Source organism: Polypterus senegalus, chromosome 10 (assembly GCF_016835505.1).
Source record: "Polypterus senegalus isolate Bchr_013 chromosome 10, ASM1683550v1, whole genome shotgun sequence".
NCBI lineage: Eukaryota > Metazoa > Chordata > Cladistia > Polypteriformes > Polypteridae > Polypterus > Polypterus senegalus.
The window spans coordinates 93,025,080-93,047,741 of NC_053163.1; the positions used below are offsets into that span (position 1 = coordinate 93,025,080).

The 22,662-nt window shown below is 38.2% G+C and overlaps 1 protein-coding gene across 1 annotated transcript in view; it reads left to right on the plus strand.

Moving 5' to 3' along the window:
• The window catches only part of gpc3 (glypican 3), a 442,344-nt gene that overhangs the window by 79,983 nt on the left and 339,699 nt on the right, over positions 1–22,662 (plus strand). The window contains exon 2 of the mRNA XM_039767661.1: positions 14,174–14,335. Coding sequence (XP_039623595.1) covers positions 14,174–14,335 — 162 coding nt within the window. The remainder of the gene's footprint in view (positions 1–14,173; positions 14,336–22,662) is intronic.

A 22,662-nucleotide genomic window follows, 5' to 3' on the forward strand; every position in this document is an offset into this window, starting at 1 on the left:
TCTACACACAACACCCCATAATGACAATGTGTAAAAAGTTTACTTGAGGTTTTTGCAAATTTATTGAAAATAAAAAATTTGAGAAAACACATGTACACAAGTATTCACAGCCTTTGTCATGAAGCTCAAAATTGAGCTCAGGTGCACCCTGTTTCCCCTGATCATCATGAGTCCACCGGTGGTAAATTCAGTTGATTGGACATGATCTGGAAAGGCACACATCTGTCTATATAAGGTCCCACAGTTGATAGTTCATGTCAGAGCACAAACCAAGCATGAAGTCAAAGGAATTGTCCGTAGACCTCCGAGACAGGATTGTCTTGAGGCACAAATCTGGGGAAGGTTACAGAAAAATTTCTGCTGCTTTGAAGGTCCTAATGAACACTGGCCTCCATCATCCGTAAGTAGAAGAAGTTCGAAACCACCAGGACTCTTCCTAGAGCTGGCCGGCCATCTTAACTGAGTGATCGGGGGAGAAGGACCTTAGTCAGGGAGGTGACCAAGAACCCGATGGTCACTCTGTCAGAGCTCCAGAGGTCCTCTGTGGAGAGAGGAGAACCTTCCAGAAGGACAACCATCTCTGCAGCAATCCACCAATCAGGCCTGTATGGTAGAGTGGCCAGAAGGAAGCCACTCCTTAGTAAAAGGCACATGGCAGCCCTCTTGGAGTTTGCCAAAAGGCACCTGAAGGACTCTCAGACCATGAGAAACAAAATTCTCTGGTCTGATGAGACAAAGATTGAACTCTTTGGTGTGTATGCCAGGCGTCACGTTTGGAGGAAACCAGGCACCGTTCATCACCAGGCCAATACCATCCCTACAGTGAAGCATGGTGGTGGCAGCATCATGCTGTGAGGATGTTTTTCAGCGGCAGGAACTGGGAGACTAGTCAGGATAATGGGAAAGATGACTGCAGCAATGTCAGTGACATCCTAGGTGAAAACCTGCTCCAGAGCACTCTTGACCTCAGACTGGGGCGATGTTTCATCTTTCAGCAGAACAAGGACCCTAAGCACACAGCCAAGACATCAAAGGAGTGGTTTCAGGACAACTCTGTGAATGTCCTTCAGTGGCCTAGTCAGAGCCCAGACTTGAATCCGATTGAACATCTCTGGAGAGATCTTAAAATGGCTGTGCACTGACGCTATAATATATATAGACACACACCAGAATGTCTAAAAAGCAATAAAATTAAGATGATAGAAAACTTTTGACTTCAGTTCCAGTCACAATTTGGCATTATACAGGTGTATTGCTCTTGGCATAAAGGAGCCCCTGTAGTGTTTCCTGACACACTTTTGCTGAATAATTTATCGGATGAAAGTACTCAGTATATCAGAGAGAGGATGTGCAGCATTTTTAATAATTACCCTCAGATTTGCTTTAGTTATCTCCTTTGCTAAGACCTCCAGTGGGTCCAGAGTGTGACCCATTACTGAGCCTGCCCTTTCAATTAGCTTTTTAATTCAGTGGGCCTCTCTTGAAGTTATGTTACCAGCCCAACACACCACAACATCAAAAATTTCACTGACTATCACAGAGTTGTAGAAGATGTGAAGGATGTTACTATCTACAATAAAGGAATACAGTCTCCTAACAAAAAAAAGCCTGCTTTGCTCTATCTTATATAGTTCCTCTGTGTTCCGAGACCTGTCAAGCAGTAAGTCTTGATTGATGTGGGTTTTTGGTAGCTTTCATTAACAAAAACAATTGCTCACAAAGGTAAGTGCTTCCAAACATAGACAGTACTCTCGATACCAACTTATGGATCTGCCCATACGAGCGTGGCATACAAGCCTGGCACACCAATTTCGTTGTATTTTGCCATCAGAATAGAATCTGACTGCAGTTCAAACAATTCCATTTGGATATTCTCAGGCGCATTTTCAGCGTTGTAAGAGTACAAAGTCCTGTTCGTGTGAACTGAAATCGTGAAAACACTCACTGAATTCATTGCTCAGTAATACATGTTGGAAAACAAATCCTCCAAAAATCAAATTTTACTTTACTAAGTTTACTTCAAAGTTAATATTGTAAAATAAGCCGATATTCAAAAAGCCCCCTGACCTACACTAATTATACAAACTCAAAATCACAAAAATCTGTTAATAAACAACTCCTCAACTTCTCGCGTCCACTTCAGATCTTCAGCTGTAGTCTGCACTAACTGTTCGTTACAATACTAACAAAAAATTAACATAAAACTATAGCAAAAAAAACGTGAAAATATGCGAGCTATTATAAATCGTGATGGTCAGTTCTGTCCAGTGGCCAGTCTCAGCAGCCAGTAGTGTAGCCCAGTGGTCCGCAACATTTTTGACACCAAGGACCGCTTTACTAGAAGCAAATTTTTCCAGGGACGTGTGGGTTGTTGGAGGTTGGAGTTTGTGGGGTGATTATGGGAGGGTTCGTAGGGCAGTTTTATACATAATTTACATTACATTTCTTTTATTATTAAGTTATAATATATTAATAGAAATTAGACACCTTACCATAATGCAGAATCAGTGAGAGCCCTGAGCTTGTTTTCCTGCAACCAGACGATCCCATCTGGGGAGGATGGAAGACAGAGACATGCGAAGTGTTTTGCTTATGTTCAGTCTACTCTGTAATCTCATTTTGGTTGCTGTCACTGCAGAAACAAAGATAGGATGTTGGAAATTGAAGCAGCTTCAATAGCTTGTTTCGCGTTAGTTTAATCTTCTGTCTACAAGTTATGCTGACAAGAATTTTTCTCAGCATTTCCTTGCGATAATACACTTTCAGGGTGCGAATGATGCCCAAATCAAATGGCTGAAGCACTGCCGTGCAATTGGATGGAAGGAATTCAACGTGAACATTATCTGAATGTGGAAGCATGTTGTGGTCAGCACCGTTATCAGTCAGAAGCCAAATTATCCTTTTCTTCTTCTTCATATTGTGAGGTTTCTAAACTCTTTTGGGATCTGGGATCCACCCCACCCAATGGGAACGACACGCTGAAGTGCGTCCCGAAGCGCTATTGCCACGTGTGAGATTGTTTGTCCGGGTCCCAAGAGAGTTTAACAACCTCATATTTTCTTGAAAGAGTGCCGCATTAATTGGAATGTTTCTTGGACAAGCATCACTGCAACCACATAAAAACTGCTTTTTCGGCGTCTTCAGATGCAGCAGTTCGCATACATTTGCAACCTGAGATTTTTCTTCTTTTTTGCATATAGCAAGTATGCCGTTTCTATAGAAGGGTGACAATGAGTTAAATTCCAATGGATGTTTTTCAAATGTTGACATGCAATAAGGAAAATGTATCACTTAAAACCACACAAAACAAAAACAGCAAAAAAACAGTACGAGGAATGTTCGAAGAAAGAACATTTTTTTTCATTGTTTATGTTTGGGGATCATTGTGCAAATGTCCACAACTGAGCTGTGACCACAGAACTAACTGCTCTGTGGATGAGTCATTCAAGCATTTCACTGTCACTTCGTTGTAATGAAAGTATCTGCTGCTGAATGTACTTCGTAGTAATGATATTTCTGTGGACTCGTGTGTCATATGGGGAAACTGTCAGAAACATAAAAATACTTTGTTGTAATACTCTGTCACCGCGGTCTCTCCTCTCTCTGCGCCGCTGCAAAGCTCCGCCTGCCTAGCGTTCTGAAAAGTGTCCTCAGTGATGGGGGCAGCCTTTTTGCTGTATCCCTTCACTGAGTGAATCTCCATTGTTGTCAGTCCTCTCAGACCTCAGCCTAGCACTTCAGTTGCGACTTCGCGGCAGCAACTATACTAGCAGATGACGTTTCCGGTTTGTCAGAATGCAGAAGTAAGAAAAGTCAATACGTAACACCGAAGATGCAGAATGATTCAATCACAAATGATAGTAATCATTTTGTACAAGTTTAGTGCTAACTAGGATCTACCATGTGGGCCGCGTCTTTGACATGCCTGCTTTAGTATATATGCTGTCTTAGATAGTGATGGAATGTGAGGGTGAGCCTTTATCCTGTTACATAGATGACATCACATATGAGTGTGGCCAGGTCAATACTAAGACAACAAGATAGCTAATGGGGCTGACAATTAAAAATAGACATGGTGTAAAAGACGGTACAAAATAATTTTAAATTATTCGAATAACTGTCAGTTACCACAACTGATGACAAAATCTGGATGCAAACATTAGAGGTTAAATGTAACAATAGCCCCATAATAAAGATGAATACAATTCACAACATTCTTTCTCTGTTTCAGTGTGCCAGTTTTAAAGAAAACGTTTTCAAGTATTATTGCATTCACCCGTCTGTTGGCTATAACATGATGCAATGCAAAACACCTGTTTCTCACTGTTTTGTTTAGCCTAAAAATGCACAAAATATTTTGTTTTCTTGTGACTGGCTTGGTAGATGTCTAGTGAATGGGTCCTTTGGGTCTGGGAGCCCTTGTGGAGTTGCCTTCTATGCCGATAGTGCCACCATTATGGGTGTGCCTATGTAAATGTCGAACTCCACCCAGGATGGCTGCCCTGAGCAGACAGGCAAACAGGAACCTTATCATTACCTCATAGTAACACCAAAAATATTTAATAAAATTCATTATTTCCAGTTTACTTTCCTTGTTACAAGCATGCTTCAGAACATAGGCAGGTACAGTGTATGAAATCAAAATCTTTTCTTTTTCAGTGTTATAGATATTTGATAAGTTTTAAGACTTTTGTTCTCACATTTATGAGAAAAAAATGCCTCTTGATACTTTAAAACAGAATTTCGGTGGGCAAACTGATATACTGTATGCCATGATTGTGAAGAAATATCTTAGACTTCAAAAATACTACACTTAACTTTTAATTGTATATGTGGTGTCAAACTTTTGCATTCCAATACAGAGGTTCAGCGGACAAGAGCTGACATTGACTTACCAATCAGAAGGAACCACACATCATGGTGGGTAATATCCTTAAAGAGGTAGACGTAGATATTACACACATTTCACACAAAAATCCTCACACAAGGAAATTACCTATAAAACAATATACCAAAAAAAAAATCACATTTCTTATTTCCTTTTGCATTTACAGATTTACATGTTTTGTGATAGGATGTGTTTTATTTTTAAAAGTATTTTTTAACTTTATACTAATTTTTAGCATATTAGCAAAATGTTTTTTACTTTTCAGAATTCATTCTCCTATAAGAATTTCATCCATCATGCCAGATCACCTGGTGCATCATTTACTCCTAATTTCAGGTAAAACCTAGTTGTTAAAATAACCTTTGAAGTTTTATTTAATCATTGCATACACTTGGATATATATTATGCTCAAGATACATCCAATGCATAATTCTAATAATCTTCCTTAACATTAGCAAGAACTCTTATTTTTTATCTGGTTTCTCCTATTTAAAGTTTTAAAAAACTTCTATTAAATGTAATAGGGAGGCACAATGTTAAATGCTATGTTACATCATGATTAGACTTGGTTCAAATCTCATCTCTTTGTGGAGTTTTCACATTCTTCTTTCTTTAATAACATAAAAAATTCCAGTTAGATTAATTGGCCTATTTATATTAGCTTTGTACCAGTGTGTAGGGCCACTGTACCCTGTGAAGGACTGGCACACAATCCAAGGGTGTCTCTTGCACCTACATATAAAAATTGGAGGGATGGATAAAACATGAGAGCATCACCAAATTGATTAATTTTACTGAGTAAACATAAACAATCAGGTCACATTTTTTGTAGCCAGCATATAATATCTCTCTTATTTATAGTAAATTTCTATAAATTATTGCACAATATAATCTGTAATTTCATACTTTTTACTTTTTCAGATTGAGTTGCTTCATGATACTTACAATTCTAGAATGGTATTATAAAACAGAATATGATCTAATATTGTTCATTTTCTTAGTCTTGGTTTGTACATACAATGCTAACGTCCTACAATTGTTATCAAATTGTGTTTGTGAAAAACAGTATTGTGAAGCAACATATAATGTGTCTGGCTCAATGGGTAGCATGTCCTGTGTTTAAATCCTGTTCCCAGTTGTTGTCCATTCTCTCTTTGCCTGCATGGGTCTTCCCCCCACCTCAACAAATTGTGCAGGCAAGATTAATTGTCAAGTCTAAAATAGCATTGCTATGAGTATTTATGCATCTTGTAATGAACTATCTCCCCATCCAGGAAATTTCTTGTTCCTGGTTCTGGGGGCTGCTGGGATACACTCCAGTCCCCCATGACCCTGAATTTGATTAAGTGGGTTTTATAATGTTACGTTACAGGGTATGGAATTTAGAATAAGAAAGAAAACCCTGCTCTAGAATAGTTCTTTTCAAAATTTGAAGAAGGAATTTTGTAACAAGACACCTAGAAAAAGCCCTACAATTATATGGCAATCCCAGTCCATCCAACAGACATGATTTGTGTGGTATTTGCATCTCTGAAAACATTAGCAACAGCATCACTAGCTCCTTTTTGGAGATTATTTGAAGACTGGATTATTAGGAAAAAATTTCATGCCACTGCCTTGCACAAAGGTGTTTTATTGGTGCAGCAGACTAGTTTCTTTATTGTTTCTATATGTCTACTGTTAAACAAATAAGCTGACTTGCTGGGGATTGCAAGTGAACCTGGGCATTCCACCTAACAGACCTAGCAACCCCTACTCAAATTGAATTGTAAAACTTTTCTTTCAATTGAATGCAGAAGAATTCATAAAAGAAGTTCTTCATGTATACATCTGATTTATCCTTTCATTAGCTTTGTAAACCAGCTAAAGGTCATTGTTGCATAGCGCGGCTGAAGAGGGTGAAATACATTGGTAGGATAAATATAGGATTTATAGAAGGAACTTTCATGCCTAACTCTCAACTCTCTGCCTGACACACAAACACAGTGTAGAACTGTCAGTCTTGCAAAACCACAGATTCACATGAATTCAGAGTTACCGGTGTAAAGGCACACTAGCTCAAATGCAAGGCTGAAATGTTCAGTTTTAAAACCTTCAGTACTGTATGTAAATTGACTTTAAGTGATTCATATTATTTTGACAGATTTTGAGAACTTTGCAAAAAGATTAACAAATGGTATTGCAGATGACATTTGTCAAATTCCATTTATCTGGAAGGAGCAGAAGAGAAGATGAGGGTTAGTTATTGATAGCAGTGCTGCTGAAATAATAGTCATTCTGTTTGGAGCCTGGCAACATATGATGTCAGTCCCAGTGCTGCTGTGACTCATGAAACTAACACCAGAGGTAAATATGGTGGGCTTACAGAGTATTAGAAAATTTGAGATTTCTTGTGTCTTTTTTTATTACCGAGTTTGGACTTCTCGCAGGCGGATAAAAATGAGTTCAGGTTTAAGTTTAGCTCTCTGATCTCATAATTTTGATTTTTTTTCCTTTCACAAGGAATTTGCAATTTTTAATTTTTTTGAAACAACATAAACTACTTTTATGACCAAAAATGAAATTGCTTTTTAATAAAATGTCATTTTTTCCCAGATTTTGTAAAATAAGCAGAACTGAATCAGTCTAAATGGAAAATTAGTGCCTATTCATTGACAGTGCTGAAGTAAATAATTAACAGTTTTATTTTATAAGAATGTGCACTTAGTCTACACTGAACTTTCTTTCTGTATCCTTTGGCTTGTCCCACTCTTCCTTTCTGATGCAGTCACTGCTATTAGTGCCAGAATGATTTTTATGGCGGGAAAGGCACTGCACTGAATATTAGTCTTATATGTCCTTGGAGACTGTGGCCTTGACATAATTGTGGAGGCAAACAAAATCCCTGTAAAGCCATACTACCCACACTTCAGAATTGGTAATCCTCCTGAAGCTAAGCATGTTTGGTCCTGGCCAGTACATAAATGTGAGACCAACCAGGAAAGCTTGGATTGCTGCTGGAAGTGAGATTAATGAGGCCTGCAAGGCGCAATTACCCTGGGTTCTGTGTGTGATTCCCAGTTTCACATTGTAGTGCTGGGGACACTGTGCTGTAAAAATGGTGCTGTCCTTCTGATGAGACGTAAAACTGACTCTCTGTGGTCAAAAAAAATCCCTTGGTATCTATTGCAAAAGAGTTTAAAATTCCCATCATGACCTTGTCCATTCTGGCCCTTTAATAATTATTCCTTCTCTAGTTGACTATCTCAGGGCGGCACGGTGGCGCAGTGGGTAGTGCTGCTGCCTCGCAGTTAGGAGACTCAGGTTCGCTTCCCAGGTCCTCTCTGTGTGGAGTTTGCATGTTCTTCCCGTGTTTGCGTGCATGGGTTTCCTCTGGGCGCTCCGGTGTCCTCTCACAGTCCAAAGACATGCAGGTTAGGTGCATTGGTGTGTCTAAATTGTCCCTAGTGTGTGCTTGGTATGTGGGTGTGTGTGTGCCCTGCGGTGAGCTGGCGCCCTGCCCGGGGTTTGTTTCCTGCCTTGGCTGGGATTGGCTCCAGCAGACCCCCGTGACCCTGTAGTTAGGATATAGTGGGTTGGATAATGGATGGATGAACACACTCCTTCACCACCTAAAAGCTAATGTGTGATGAGTGTACTGACACAAAAATGGCTGCCCATTGTCTACATAAAATACTTTCAGTAGTTAGAAATATGGTATATGTAATTAATTATTATTATTAAAGCTGTAGGACTCTGTAACCTTCTGTACTCACTTCCAAGCAATCCCGATTATTGACATCTGTGCCAAAACATGCTATTTCATAAGCATAACAAAAGTGTTCATGTTTGTCATCCTTATCATACAAATCTATGTTTCTAAAATCAAATAAAACTCAAAAGGGAATACTTAAGTTGAAATCAGGTTAGTGTTTTTTATGAAGTAGTCATTTTTAATGTTACATAATAGAAGGAGGTTAGAAGCATGCACTGATACAGTGTGTTGCAGCACTCACCACACGGCAGTATGAAAGAAAAAAAAATAACATATGAATGTGAATCTATGCAATATATGTTTTATGAGGTCAGTGGAACAAATAGTACTGTACAGCGCAATTCAGAACCTGTGTTCCTAGTAGTAATTCTTGATTGGACTTACAAAAACTTGCTTAATTAAATACAGGGTCTCACCAGGCTAGTGGCACTGGGTTATAGGCAGGAAACAATCCTGGACAAGGCCGTTTTAATTTTTGTGTTCTGTTCTTTCCTGTGGCTCAGTTCTTCCTGCTTTATAAACTTGTATAAAAAGTCAAAACCTGTAGTTCTGTGTTTGGTGTGTGTAGTCAGATGTTTTGAACAGGGCAAATATGCATTTTTTCTTAGATTTGTATATGTCTAGGTTTATGGACATTACCAACTCAATCTTGTCTTACTAAATATTTTTATTTTCATTATACTCTCATTGTACCATTAAGAGTCACATATTGTCAAAAGGTTTTGTACTAGGTTTTCATATCAAATACTTTTTTAAAGTGTTCACTGCAAGACTGCTATGCTTGTAAATATACTCAATACTGAGTTTAATTAAGGTCAACAAATAGAAACTACAGCGTGTAGTTTAATTGTTGTATACATGCTCACACTTTCAGTATGCTCACATTCTTCTCATATCAATACAAGTGGATACTGACTATGAACAATTGAATTGTTAAATAATTTCTCTGCCCACACACAAATTATAAAAACAATCAGAAATCGATCTACTGACAAAGAAGGTAAATGACAATGTAACATTCTTAAACCTGCTTAATTCATTTCAATACTTAGTGTTCTATTAACTCTCACACATATGCTACCATTGCAGTGGAAGGTCCCCTCCTTAAATTCAACAATGCTATCCACTGCCTATGTCCACCAAAGTATGTTGGAAAGAAAGACCATCATGCTAGGCACCTTCAGCACTTTGAATATAACACCTAGCAGACAATTGCACTATTAAGGTTTGGATAAAGGTCCTTTCCGTGTTCCTGATCTTCCCTCAAATGTGAGCAAAGTTGCTGCAGATGTGAATGCTTAATCCACCATAAATGCTGATCTGTCTGGAATGTCTGTTACAAATGATTTGATTTGTCCAGGACCGTCAAGCAGATGCCCCAGCATTCTAAGTCAACCTGCCATCAAAGTGGTGAATATGCAGTCAATTGTCATGTTTTGTTCTTGGCAATTTCAGTTTGCATGTCAGTGATTCACTGATTTACCATGGCCAGGATATGGTAAGTATTCCAAAATCTCCTGGAACCTGTTCAATAGGTAATCTCCAATTAAAACATTCAGCCCCAGAACCAGTGCTATGTGCAGTTTCTAACCCAAAGTCACACACCTTATCCAATGGGATAAGCCCCCAGCTAAAGCTGACGGTGGCAGAACTTGAACCTCAGCTATATTATTTAACCAGACAAGCTTGAAATATTGATAGATCTCCTCACATTTGACATTTATTTTTTCCAGACTTCCATAGATTTTGGCACCTTCCTTGCCAGCTAAGAGACATTTCACATCATAGGTTTCCCAGTTTCCATTGTCATGGATTAGTCTATGTATATTTGTTTTCTTTTCGGGTTTGGACTTCACATAGTAGTGAGTCCATATGGTGGTCAAAATACACAAAGGTTGTTATTTTATGACCCTTGAATGTCAGGTGCATGCTTATCTGTTCCCCTTGTGTGTTTTTGTAGAGCACATACATAAATAATGGAAGCCATTGTTTCAGAGTTGGGGCAGATGTGTTACTAATCTAGTAACTAAGCACAAACATATGCAGTTATTGTACATTCTTAAGTACATAAAAATTATGGAACATTTTCAGGGGATTTCCTCAAAACTGTGTTTTCAGTTCTTTTATTAACTTGGTATTAATGAAAAGCATTTATCATAGCAATAAGTTCAACAGTAAAATTGACAGTTTCATAATAATTTGATAGGGTAGACTGTAGCTTTAGTATCTGTATCCATCTCTTTTGTTTCCTGTCTCATGCCTTCTTTCTTCTTTCACTGATATCAAATTAACATTTGCTTCCATAATGCTGAAATTAGCCTGATTTGATGATTTTCAGACATTGTGTTAGATATTGATTTCCGATAGGAAGCTGGATGCTCAAATGATTTGCTTTGCATAGCAAATATTGAGAAATGGAATCTCTTCTGGTGCTCTGAAAGACACCTGATTTTGAACAAACAGGAATAAAGGTCATTAGCAGTCAAGGGAAACAACATTCTTCCATTGTCATATCTGTATAAAACAGTATGGCCTGAGTAAAGTATTAAATTTACCAGGATGTCTGTTCAATGCATCTGTTACATTTTAATTTACATTTTGCAGTGCAAAAATTTTGTATGTGCAGTTGTCTTTTGTTCGGTGTTGTTCAATTAATGTTTTCTGTACTGCTGAATCACAGTTGGCAGTTTACCTCTTCATCCATCATTATTTTGTCGATTTTACTTGTCAAAGTAGATCTATAAATGTTGTGAATAGGTATCACAAACATAGTAAAAAGAGTAAAGTCATTCACTGGAGTGCCTAGAGACAGGCTTCTTCCTAGGTAGCCTGACTCCAAACCCTATAGGCAGGCCTCAGCTTGCACAGAGCAAAAATGGGGCTTGGCATTCAAAGTTTAAAAATGTACTTTGAGTATTCCAGAAACACAAAAATGCCCTTCAAGAGAATGGACTTTGCTAAACCTCTGGCTTAAATTGGCAATGCCAGTGTAGAATCTGTATAAATGAGACATTGTAAATAAACAAAAAGACAACAAAAATGAAAAAAGGAAAAACATTGCCAAAGGACTTGCCAAAATGGCAATCCAAAACAAACCAGTCCGAATCCGCAATCCAATATTAAAAACTTCTCAGCTATAAAAAAAATTCATAAAAACAGGAACATCAGAACAATACTAACAATAACAACTTTTCTCCACTAACCTCAGTGAATTTCTTTAGAGAACTCACTCTTCAGCCTGAAGCATATAGGCTGAGGGCAGTCCCTCAGCATTGAAGTAAAGGTGGCCCCGCCTCTTGGGGTTCACCCACAGAAAACAAGAAATGTATTCAAACTTATATGCACAATATATAGAAATACTAACAATATTAATAAAAAATATTAAAACAAAAAACATAATGATAAAACTAATAAAACAGAAAACCCAGGCTGTTACATAACAGTAACACTCAAGTCATTTGCATTGTAATAGAGCTTGAGTCAAATATTCTACCTTAATTGTTATTTGTAATTCTTGGGATGTCCAAGTGGAATATTTATACATTTGCTGTTATAAGGGTCATTTTCTGAGCAACCTTGTGATTGAATTTACCATTTATTAGAGACAATACAAAAACAGCTCAAAATCCAGTATCTGTTCACCACTTAAAATAAGAGTACACAGGCCTTTTCCAACAAGTCATGACATTTCCATTGTCACCCTCACTGCCAGTTTCACTATTGACATCTCACGGTAGAGCTACAACTCCAATGTGTTGGTGGTATCCTTTCAAACACACCACTTTAATTAAGTCTAAATAATTTGATGAGATATAAGGCGTAACCATACATAAAACAGTCCACATTTACCCCTCTAAAAGTTGTATTGAAGACATCCCCTACCTGTAATTTAAAACTTTTGCTTCATCCACTGCTGCAGTAACTGTTTTCTTAGTCTACCTGTAAACCACACATTCAAAGCTTCAGTATGGCAAACCTCCTGTTTTGAAGCAAATGGCTTCTTAAACTGGCAAGGTCAATAGCTGAGACCCATCATGACAAGAAGTGACAACTTTCAGCCAGTTATCTCAACTGCAGAAGTCTTAAAACAGATTCCAATCCACCACCCAATCTGCTTCTAGGATGCAGATGGAGCTCTTCAAGAGCTAAAAGTTGACTTCTTAGCAGGCACCATTCCCTGTCCACTTATTACTTCCTGTGTGTCTCTGTCCTGTCCATTTGATGCTATCTCCACTGCAGACATCTTGAGCAGGGTCTACTTAGATTGCATTTTCCCTGTGTCCTTCAAGAGCTGACAGTGCAGACACTGATATATACTTAGTATCCCCTTACTACTCATTTTACTCAGAGTGGTGGCACTGAGGCTAGGGATCTGTGCTGGCAATCAGAAGGTTGCCAGTTCGAATCCTGTAAATGCCAGAAGTGATTCCATTCTCTTGTGTCCTTTAATAAGGCCTTTAACTTGCAATTGCTTTGCTCTACGTATAACGTTAACCTGCCTCCAGCCCTGAAAGCAGGTCCTCCAACTTGCAAGGGAAAATTCGGGGGTTGGTGGCAGGAATGGCACTCTAGCCAATGTACAAACCTCTGACTGTTCCATTCCATTTAAACTAGTGTGATGCTGAGGTGTCACACATTGCATGGCAGTACTGGGGTTATAATTTGGAATCCTGAGGTGGTTTGTTGTATTGTGGGTGCTGCAATGTGCTGTATCCATGCATGCTCAAGCTTACACTCTGATACTTCTATGCCCAGCAGTGGCTTATCTCTTAAATACTGGAGTCAGTTCCCAATAATTCCATCAGCACAAGATGCACGAATTTGTTGATATTCAGAAGTCAAGCTGATGCATGGTTGGTCTATTTTGGGCCCAGCTGGATGGAGTCCAGTTTCTTGTATTAGGAATTTGTTAGTTTTCGCATTCCCCTTGGGGTCAGAGCGCAGGGTCAGCCATTGTACAGCGCCCCTGGAGCAATTGAAGGTTAAGGGCTTTGCTCAAGGGCTTACCTTTAATTCCTTAAAATCTGGACATTGATTATTTTTCATATCATAAATTTCTCGATCTAGTAGGTCACATGGTATATGCATGACATACTCATCAACCATGTAGCATGATAGCAACAAGACACACAAAATTATAGTGCTCAGGTAAACAATAAATGTTATTAAAATTACATTATCAAAAATCATTAAAATGTACATAAATTAAAATGATCATTGTCTTCCAGACAGTGCACGTTGGAAGTGGTTCCCGTGTAGGAAGAGGAGTATTGGTAACACATCTTCACTTTCTATAATACCCAAAAAAAACTTTGACAAGCAAAATTACATTGAGAGTAGCAGAGGTTTGGATTTGCCCATTACTTGAGACCACAACTTTGTGGTGGAGGGGGAGGAATGTAGTAGTGACCTTCTGCCAAAACCACCTTTCATCCTGCTTAGACACAATAATGGCCAATAATGGCTCAGTTGATGCATGTGACCAACATGACACCCCTATCTTTTTGTTCCCTTTTTTATTTTGTGCTTAGGTTCAGACCTTCAGGTGTGTTTGCCCAAGGGTCTCACATGCTGCTCACGGAAGATGGAAGAGCGGTACCAGGTTGCAGCCAAACAGAACATGGAGTCAAGCCTTCAGGCCTCAAGCACTGAGCTCAAGTTTCTGATCATTCAAAATGCAGCACTCTTCCAGGGTAGGACATATGTATCCCTTCTTTTTGGCTTTTTATATTTAAAAATATATATATATATATATATTGTACATTGCCCAGTTTTTGACACTTGTTGCATAATTTACTAGTTTTATTTTTTAGGAAATGTAGTTAGGATATAGTGGGTTGGATAATGGATGGATGAAATTATCAAATAGAATAAATCACATTATTTATATACTGCACTAGCGTTTCTCAACCTTTAAGTATTTGCGACTCTAGTTTTCATAAAGTTTTAATCGTGCCCCCGTAACATTTTTTTGAAATGTAGATGCCTAGTTTATTATACCTACTTAACATTTATCAACATTTATCTAACTCTATATTTATTGTTCTAGTATCAGAATGTAGTTTAAGTTAATTTGTTTTGGTTTCAACAGATGTTTTTTTCATATTTTTGATTCTTGTTTTCTTTTTTTCACGTCTTCGTGCCCCCCTTTTTGTTACTTTGCACCCCCCCAGGGGGGCCCACCCCACAGGTTGAGAACCACTGCTATATACAGTATATAAAAGTCAATGTATGTGTGTGTGTATGTATGTATGTTCCAGCATCACTTTTGAATGGCTGGAGCGATTTTCATGAAAAGTGGTACACATGTTTCTCATTGGTTGATTAAAAATACTGTAGAGTGAAATCAACCCTAATCCACCCCCTTCTGGGTAGGGTGGGGGTGATCTTGCAGTCTTGTATGCATGTTATCATCCAGTTGACACTCAGAATGACCACCAGAGAGTGAACTGGAGGTGACTGCAGCATTCTTTATGTTTGAGCACCACAGCGGCCCTGTTGCTTTTGAACTTAAATAGAGTTGGCCGGTTCCAAGCATCAGCTGAATGATAACATACATACAATACCGCAAGACAAGCACATTAGTTAGTCTTCATTGTTTGTTAATTTGTTTTATTTTTAAAGTTGTGTTTTATTTTAACTATGTTTTTGTCAAACAATTAAAAAACAAAAACACTTTATTTTCCTCCTGGGCAACGCTGGATATTTCAGCTAGTTTTTTATAAAGAGTGAACTCTTCATCATAAAAAACCTGCAGTGTAATTTTCTGTGTGAGCAGTTTGCAAGTTTGTTAAATAAAAATGAGTCTTCATCATTATAATGGCCGTTTGCCCTTATATTTAAAGAATATAACATGATGTACTATCCATAATACTAATAGGATGGTCAAAAATTTGGTTTCTTTTCTTTCAACAATTTCTTTTGTGTTTTTAAACAACAGATATAATTGTATGACACAAGAAAACTATAACTGAATTATTGAGATGTACATATTTCTGTAAACGTTTAGTACATCTTGACATAAAATAAGACTTGTAATATTTAATTTGAGTGTTTTATTTAAGTAATATGTAGCTTTTAGATGAATAAATTGTTTCACAAACACTAAAAAAATCTTCATTTAACCAAGAGTTTAGCACATAACATTTAGTTGACAATAACATAATGGTTAGTGGGCTAGTGAGGAAGGTAAACGTTTTAGAAGACATTGCAGGCCAAGTCTGAGACCACTGTAGAAAAGTAGTCCATTAGATCTGTTCTTCTTTTGAGCCATTGGTGTATATTAACACAGTGTTGAATTTTGGGCTGCAAATAAATATACTAATACAGAGATTTACACTCACCTAAAGGATTATTAGGAACACCATACTAATACGGTGTTTGACCCCCTTTCGCCTTCAGAACTGCCTTAATTCTACGTGGCATTGATTCAACAAGGTGCTGAAAGCTTTCTTTAGAAATGTTGGCCCATATTGATAGGATAGCATTTTGCAGTTGATGGAGATTTGTGGGATGCACATCCAGGGCACGAAGCTCCCGTTCCACCACATCCCAAAGATGCTCTATTGGGTTGAGATCTGGTGACTGTGGGGGCCATTTTAGTGCAGTGAACTCATTGTCATGTTCAAGAAACCAATTTGAAATGATTCGAGCTTTGTGACATGGTGCATTATCCTGCTGGAAGTAGCCATCAGAGGATGGGTACATGATGGTCATGAAGGGATGGACATGGTCAGAAACAATGCTCAGGTAGCCCGTGGCATTTAAACGATTAATTGGCACTAAGGGGCCTAAAGTGTGCCAAGAAAACATCATTACACCACCACCACCAGCCTGCACAGTGGTAACAAGGCATGATGGATCCATGTTCTCATTCTGTTTACGCCAAATTCTGACTCTACCATTTGAATGTCTCAACAGAAATCGAGACTCATCAGACCAGGCAACATTTTTCCAGTCTTCAACTGTCCAATTTTGGTGAGCTTGTGCAAATTGTAGCCTCTTTTTCCTATTTGTAGTGGAGATGAGTGGTACCCGGTGGGGTCTTCTGCTGTTGTAGCCCATCCGCCTCAAGGTTGTGCGTGTTGTGGCTTCACAAATGCTTTGCTGCATACCTCGGTTGTAATGAGTGGTTATTTCAGTCAAAGTTGCTCTTCTATCAGCTTGAATCAGTCGGCCCATTCTCCTCTGGCCTCTACCATCAACAAGGCATTTTCGCCCACAGGACTGCCGCATACTGGATGTTTTTCCCTTTTCACACCATTCTTTGTAAACCCTAGAAATGGGTGTGCATGAAAATCCCAGTAACTGAGCAGATTGTGAAATACTCAGACCGGCCCGTCTGGCACCAACAACCATGACACGCTCAAAATTGCTTAAATCACCTTTCTTTCCCATTCTGATATTCAGTTTGAAGTTCAGAAGATTGTCTTGACCAGGACCACACCCCTAAATGCATTAAAGCAACTGCCATGTCATTGGTTGATTAGATAATTGCATTAATGAGAAATTGAACAGGTGTTCCTAATAAACCTTTAGGTGATTGTAGATAATAAGTACATGTAAACTAAAAGTTAAGAACTATGTTCAAGCTGAGGTAAAATAACCAGTGTGTATATGTTCATAAGAAATTGTACAATGGGGGCAATTGTGGACTTATTATTTAACTTACTCCTCATAATTGGTTAAAAATAACATCAAGTTAAAAGAAACACAAGATTACAAAAAGGGGGCTGTCAATCACCTGATATTGTTTACTGATGTCACTTACTGAAAATATGCATCACGCCACAGGCCAAAAATGGTTACAGTACAGCTTTTGAGAAAAAGTAAATATTGTACCATTGCAAGATGCAGATATATAATCAGTTCTGGAGTGAGGCAGATGACATATCTGCTTTGAAAATGGAACAATGATGCAGCTGTGTTAATATTAGAGTGCAGGGTTTGCTATGAAAATGCAAAATCTAAAGATGTACTGAAAAAGACTTACATGTACTAAGGTGAAAGTGCAGCCCAAGCTATGAAAGGAAAATGCAAGGGAGCCAAACTTTCTTCATTATGGCACATCTTTTTAAGGAATGCCTTAAGTGGTTAAAGAAGAATTAACTCCTTAAATCACATGTGTATTTCTCCTGTTTAAACTGAAAGCTTGCTGTTTTGGACACTGATTTAAGTAAAATTTGAATATTTTCTCACTGAAACTTGCCTTGTTTATTGATATTATCTGCTCTAGTGTTCAGTATTTTTTGTTTATCTCTTTAAAGGTAGCAATCTTGCCTTGTTGAAGTATGTCTTTATGTGTGTTCAGGTGCAAGTCGTGCCCATTCTGTTAGAAATGCGTAACCATTTCAAGTGTAATGATGAAAGAGCCGAAGTGTATAGACATCTGTCTCTCAGGACATTGCGAAGGTATTGAAGCCGAGGCCGCCAACCTCTATTGCAATGTGTGATTTGTGCAACCCTTTCAGAGGTAGTTTATCTTGTAAATCCCAGTAGGAGTACAACGCTTGAAGTGGTTTCTGGCCTTTGCTAAGGTACTGTATTCTGAAGGGTTGCCCTTTCAGGGGAAGTGCCCATGGGCATGGACAGGCCCTTGACTCTTATAAAGGTGTTCTTGCTTTCCCTTTTTTGAAGGTGAGGCTGCCAGTCTTAGCCATATTGATCAATTTGATTTGTGTGTTTGAGATTTGAGTAATGAATGGATGTTATATAGGTAAGTAATGCAGTGTGTAAATGTAGGGTAACAATTTAGGCATTTCCAGTAGTAACTTGTCCACCAAGATAAAAAGAGCCTTAGAGGTTAAAGTGCCTTTTATGGACAGTGTGGTGCTTACATATTCACCATGTGTCTACATGGGTTTTTTCAGATTCCTTAACTTTCTTCCTATAACCTCTGGAGTTGTTTACTGCCTTATGCCTGAAGTTGCCAAGATAAGGTACAGTTAGGGTACGTGCAATTCTGCATTGAGCTAAGCCAATTAACAAAATGTATGGATTGATGTATAGATTTCCAAAGTTAATAGCAAATGTGTTTAATATTGAATGAGCTTTTAACAATATTGTTATGAAATCATTTAATAATCATTTTCTGTTATCACATTGGACATTTAATATGGGGATTATTTAGAAGGTTCCAGTTCATCTTAAGTTAACAGTGCAAAAAATAGTTAATCAGAAGAACTGGAAATTCCCACTTTTTGGGGTTATTTCTAGGAACTCATTTCATTCTACTGTTTTGTGCACTGCTTGGCACAGCTTCTGTTAGTGAGTCTGTGATCTAAAATAATGAGATAATTTTGTTTGGTAATGTTATGATATATTATATTAGTGATGTAGTATTGAACACATTAGGTTACACATTACATAAATAACTGAAATAAATTTTTTGTGCAAGATTTTTTTGGTTATGTGCTATTATGTAAGCAGATGACACATTATGTATCAGAATGCCAGTTGGAATTCTAGTGTTATCTGGCTTGAGGACAGATGTAACAAATGAAGTATTCCAGCCTGAGCAAGAAGAAAATAGAATAGATACTGTGCTGTTTAAATGGATGTTTGTTCTGTCCTTCTCAGTATGCTGCTCCCATGACCCTAAAAAAAGGAACAGAGAATTGAAAGTATATGGATGATTAGTCAGTGGAAATGAGAACAGACAATATTGCAAAAGACTCTGCTTATAGTAATGTAGCCTAGGCAGTCAGTCTGCCAATCTGTTATGGACAAATGTAAGGAGACATGCTTCATATCCAGAAGTGGGTCAACCCCCATTTATACTGTACTAGGAATCAGAGATCCTATTTTAAGGAGCCTGAAGGTATCTGAGAGGCAAGGCAGAAGAATGAATGAGCAGGAAAACTAATAAATACAAGTTCGAATAGCCACCTAAGAGGTGTGGATTGTGGAGAAGTTAGGAATCGAGTTGCTGGCTTGAGACAGGAAGGGCAAGGCCCAAGGCTACTCCATTTATCAACATGGAAGGCAACATAGAGTTGTATTAAAACATTGCTGGATATAAATCAAGGCATGACATGCTCAAACTATGTAATGAGTCATTGATGTTGCATCTAGAGTTCCATTTGTTGTTCTGGTGACTATGTTACAAAGACACATTGTGTAGTGTTGCCGACACCTTGGGAGAAAGTACTATGCACAATATGTCAAAAAATGAAACTCATAAAATCACAGGACATAAAAGACATAATCATAGCACACAGCGGAAATTATGCAGAGGTTAACAGGCAACCGAGCCCCAGGACAAAAGAACAACCATGCTTTGACAGGCTAAGGGAATTAAACCACTTTAGCCTTCAACAGAGAAGGCTGTGTGTAGTAAACTAAACTAGTACTACAACATTCACAAAGTCATTGATAAAATTGATCTAACATAACTCTTTCGTTTGCTAAGATTTTGCCTTTCTCTCACCCCCACCTGTTTCATGGCACCTTTAGTCAGTGCTATCAGGTACTTTACTCATTAGCGCTACAGTCACCGGAGAGGAATGAACAAGACTTTTATTTTTCACAGCTCTTTGCTATGACTTTAGTTGACAGTACTTGCTTCAATTGCCTTACATTTGTCTAAACCTGTATGATTTCTTGATTTTGTAATTTGATTTTGATTTTTTGATTATTTAATGAGTAGTTTCAATTGATGTTTGAACTCAAACCTACAGAAATAAGAATTAGGAATTGAAGCTTTTGACTCCTTTGTAATAAGTATTTGCTTTCTGTTCTAACCATCTGGGGCCTCATGTATAAACGGTACGTACGCACAGAAACGTTGCGTAAGAACTTTTCCACGTTCAAATTGCGATGTATAAAACCTACACTTGGCGTAAATCCACGCACTTTTCCACGGTACCTCATACCTTGTCGTACGCAAGTTCTCCACTCGGTTTTGCAGACTGGCGGCACCCAGCGTCAAAGCAGTGCTACTGTTCCTGTGTGGTTACACCTTATTTTCCTGACGCAGCTTTATAAATACACCGAAACTAACCGCATATTGTTTATTAGTGTAATGCATCTGATTGTAATTAACTTGTAACAATATAATGGTAGAGGGAACAGCCATAGTATTCCAAATACCATAACTGCTTTAGCGTTGTTACTCTCACTTCTTCTTCTTCTTTCAGCTCCTCTTGTTAGGAGTTGACACAGCGGATCATCTTTTTCAATATTTCTCTCACTGCACCACGCGGAGTATTTATATCACTGTATCTGAGTGTGAATCACAGCAGCAGCTGATCAGAAAGGGAATTATCGGTATACAGCTTCAAGGACACGCTGTCTCAGCCACTGCAAAATGTTTTAAAGCCTTTCCTGTACGGACCTCGCGGTTCAGAAACAGAAACGATATCATTTATAAGGTGAAATTCAGCAAAATATGTTTATTAAATTATACAGATAAAACTTTAACTTCATTTAAATAATCTATATTCTTCACTGGGAGTGACTTTAAGGATAGAATAATTAAACATGTACTACGAAGATATTTCAATGTTCTTTAAACGTTTTGAAGAATCGGCGCTAAGCTTACAGATGGCTTAATGTCTATTACAGAGCTGATTGTATGGCGATCGGTTACTTGGGGAAAGAAAAGCACTGACTGCAGTGACGGCTACGCCAATATATATTGAATATAAAACAGAAAGAGAAAATAACAACACAGCTAAAAACACAGCGACAAATTTCGCAAAAGTTAAATGCTTGTGTCATGAGCACGAGGCGGCTATGCAGTGTCCGCAACGGACGTAGCCATCCACTGTGCATAAGCTACCTTACTGACAGGCGGGCGAAGGAGCCACCGATTCTTCCTCTGCCCAGTGCCACCACAAGCCTAGAGCCGCCCCTGATTGTACTGCTGCAATAAATTATTTCATCAAGTGAAACACATGTTTAATAACGTGCTTTAACTCCTATCATCATGAAAATGACATCACGTATACATCTCAGTATTTTAGTTATTCAGAGAGCTGTAATATTACGAATGTAATTGATTCTGTGTCCAGTTGGAGGAAGAGAGCCGGTTTAAGAAGCAAGTAGTGATTCACACACATAGAGCACATAGAAGATCAAATACAAAACAAAGCATTTAACGTGCTACTTTAATTATGATGTGATTTGAGAAACTGGTTAATTAAACGATTTTAAGATGAAGTTTATGATGTTCTACTTTAATGACAAAATAAACTACGTGATTAAAGTGGAAATGTCGAGATTGAAGTTGACATTTCGTGCTTTTTCCTCACTGTGTGCCTTTTTCTCTGTACCCTAATAAGCTTTCATATGACACTCAGACAGTGGGCTTACAACTCGGCTTTTCACGGCGACTTTGATATGTGACTTCTTTTTTATTTCCGGCACTGTGCGATTTGTGAATGTGAGCTTTCAAGTTTCTCCAACACGCTATGTCACTCGATCAACTTCCTTTTGTTGATTATACCACGGTTTATTTGAACAAATAGTATGTTTTTCATTTGCCTCCACTTGGTATTCGCTGAAATTCTTATATTTTCCCCCGTGCTTTTCCCATTGTCTTTTCACAGAAGGCTGAGCTTAAGGGCGATTTATATTGATTTGCATATTCAAATAGGCGTAATTCTGGGAGGATTTGGGGCGTTACTTAATGCACGTGCACGGGCGTTAGTTTTCACGCTGATCGGGATTTATGTAGCGGAAGAACGTGGAAGTTGGAGTATGCACAGATTCCTGCATCTGGATTTTTACACTTTTCGGCTTTTGTGCTTACGCCATGTTATAGTGCGAGTTCTACACACGGCGTTATACATGAGGCCCCTGGTTTCTTGTTTGAAATGTTTCTCTTTTAGCATAGTTAGCCTGCTGTATTTCATCATTTACTTTGGTAAAAATGTTTGATTTGACTTTTTTGAGTTTTGTAAGTTGTATGTTACTTCCTTTTTGCATTTTTCCTCCTATTCGTTTCAGTGCTTCTTTGTCTAGTAAATTTAATTAAATATGACAATTGTGACTTGTTTATTCTTTAATAAATAAATAC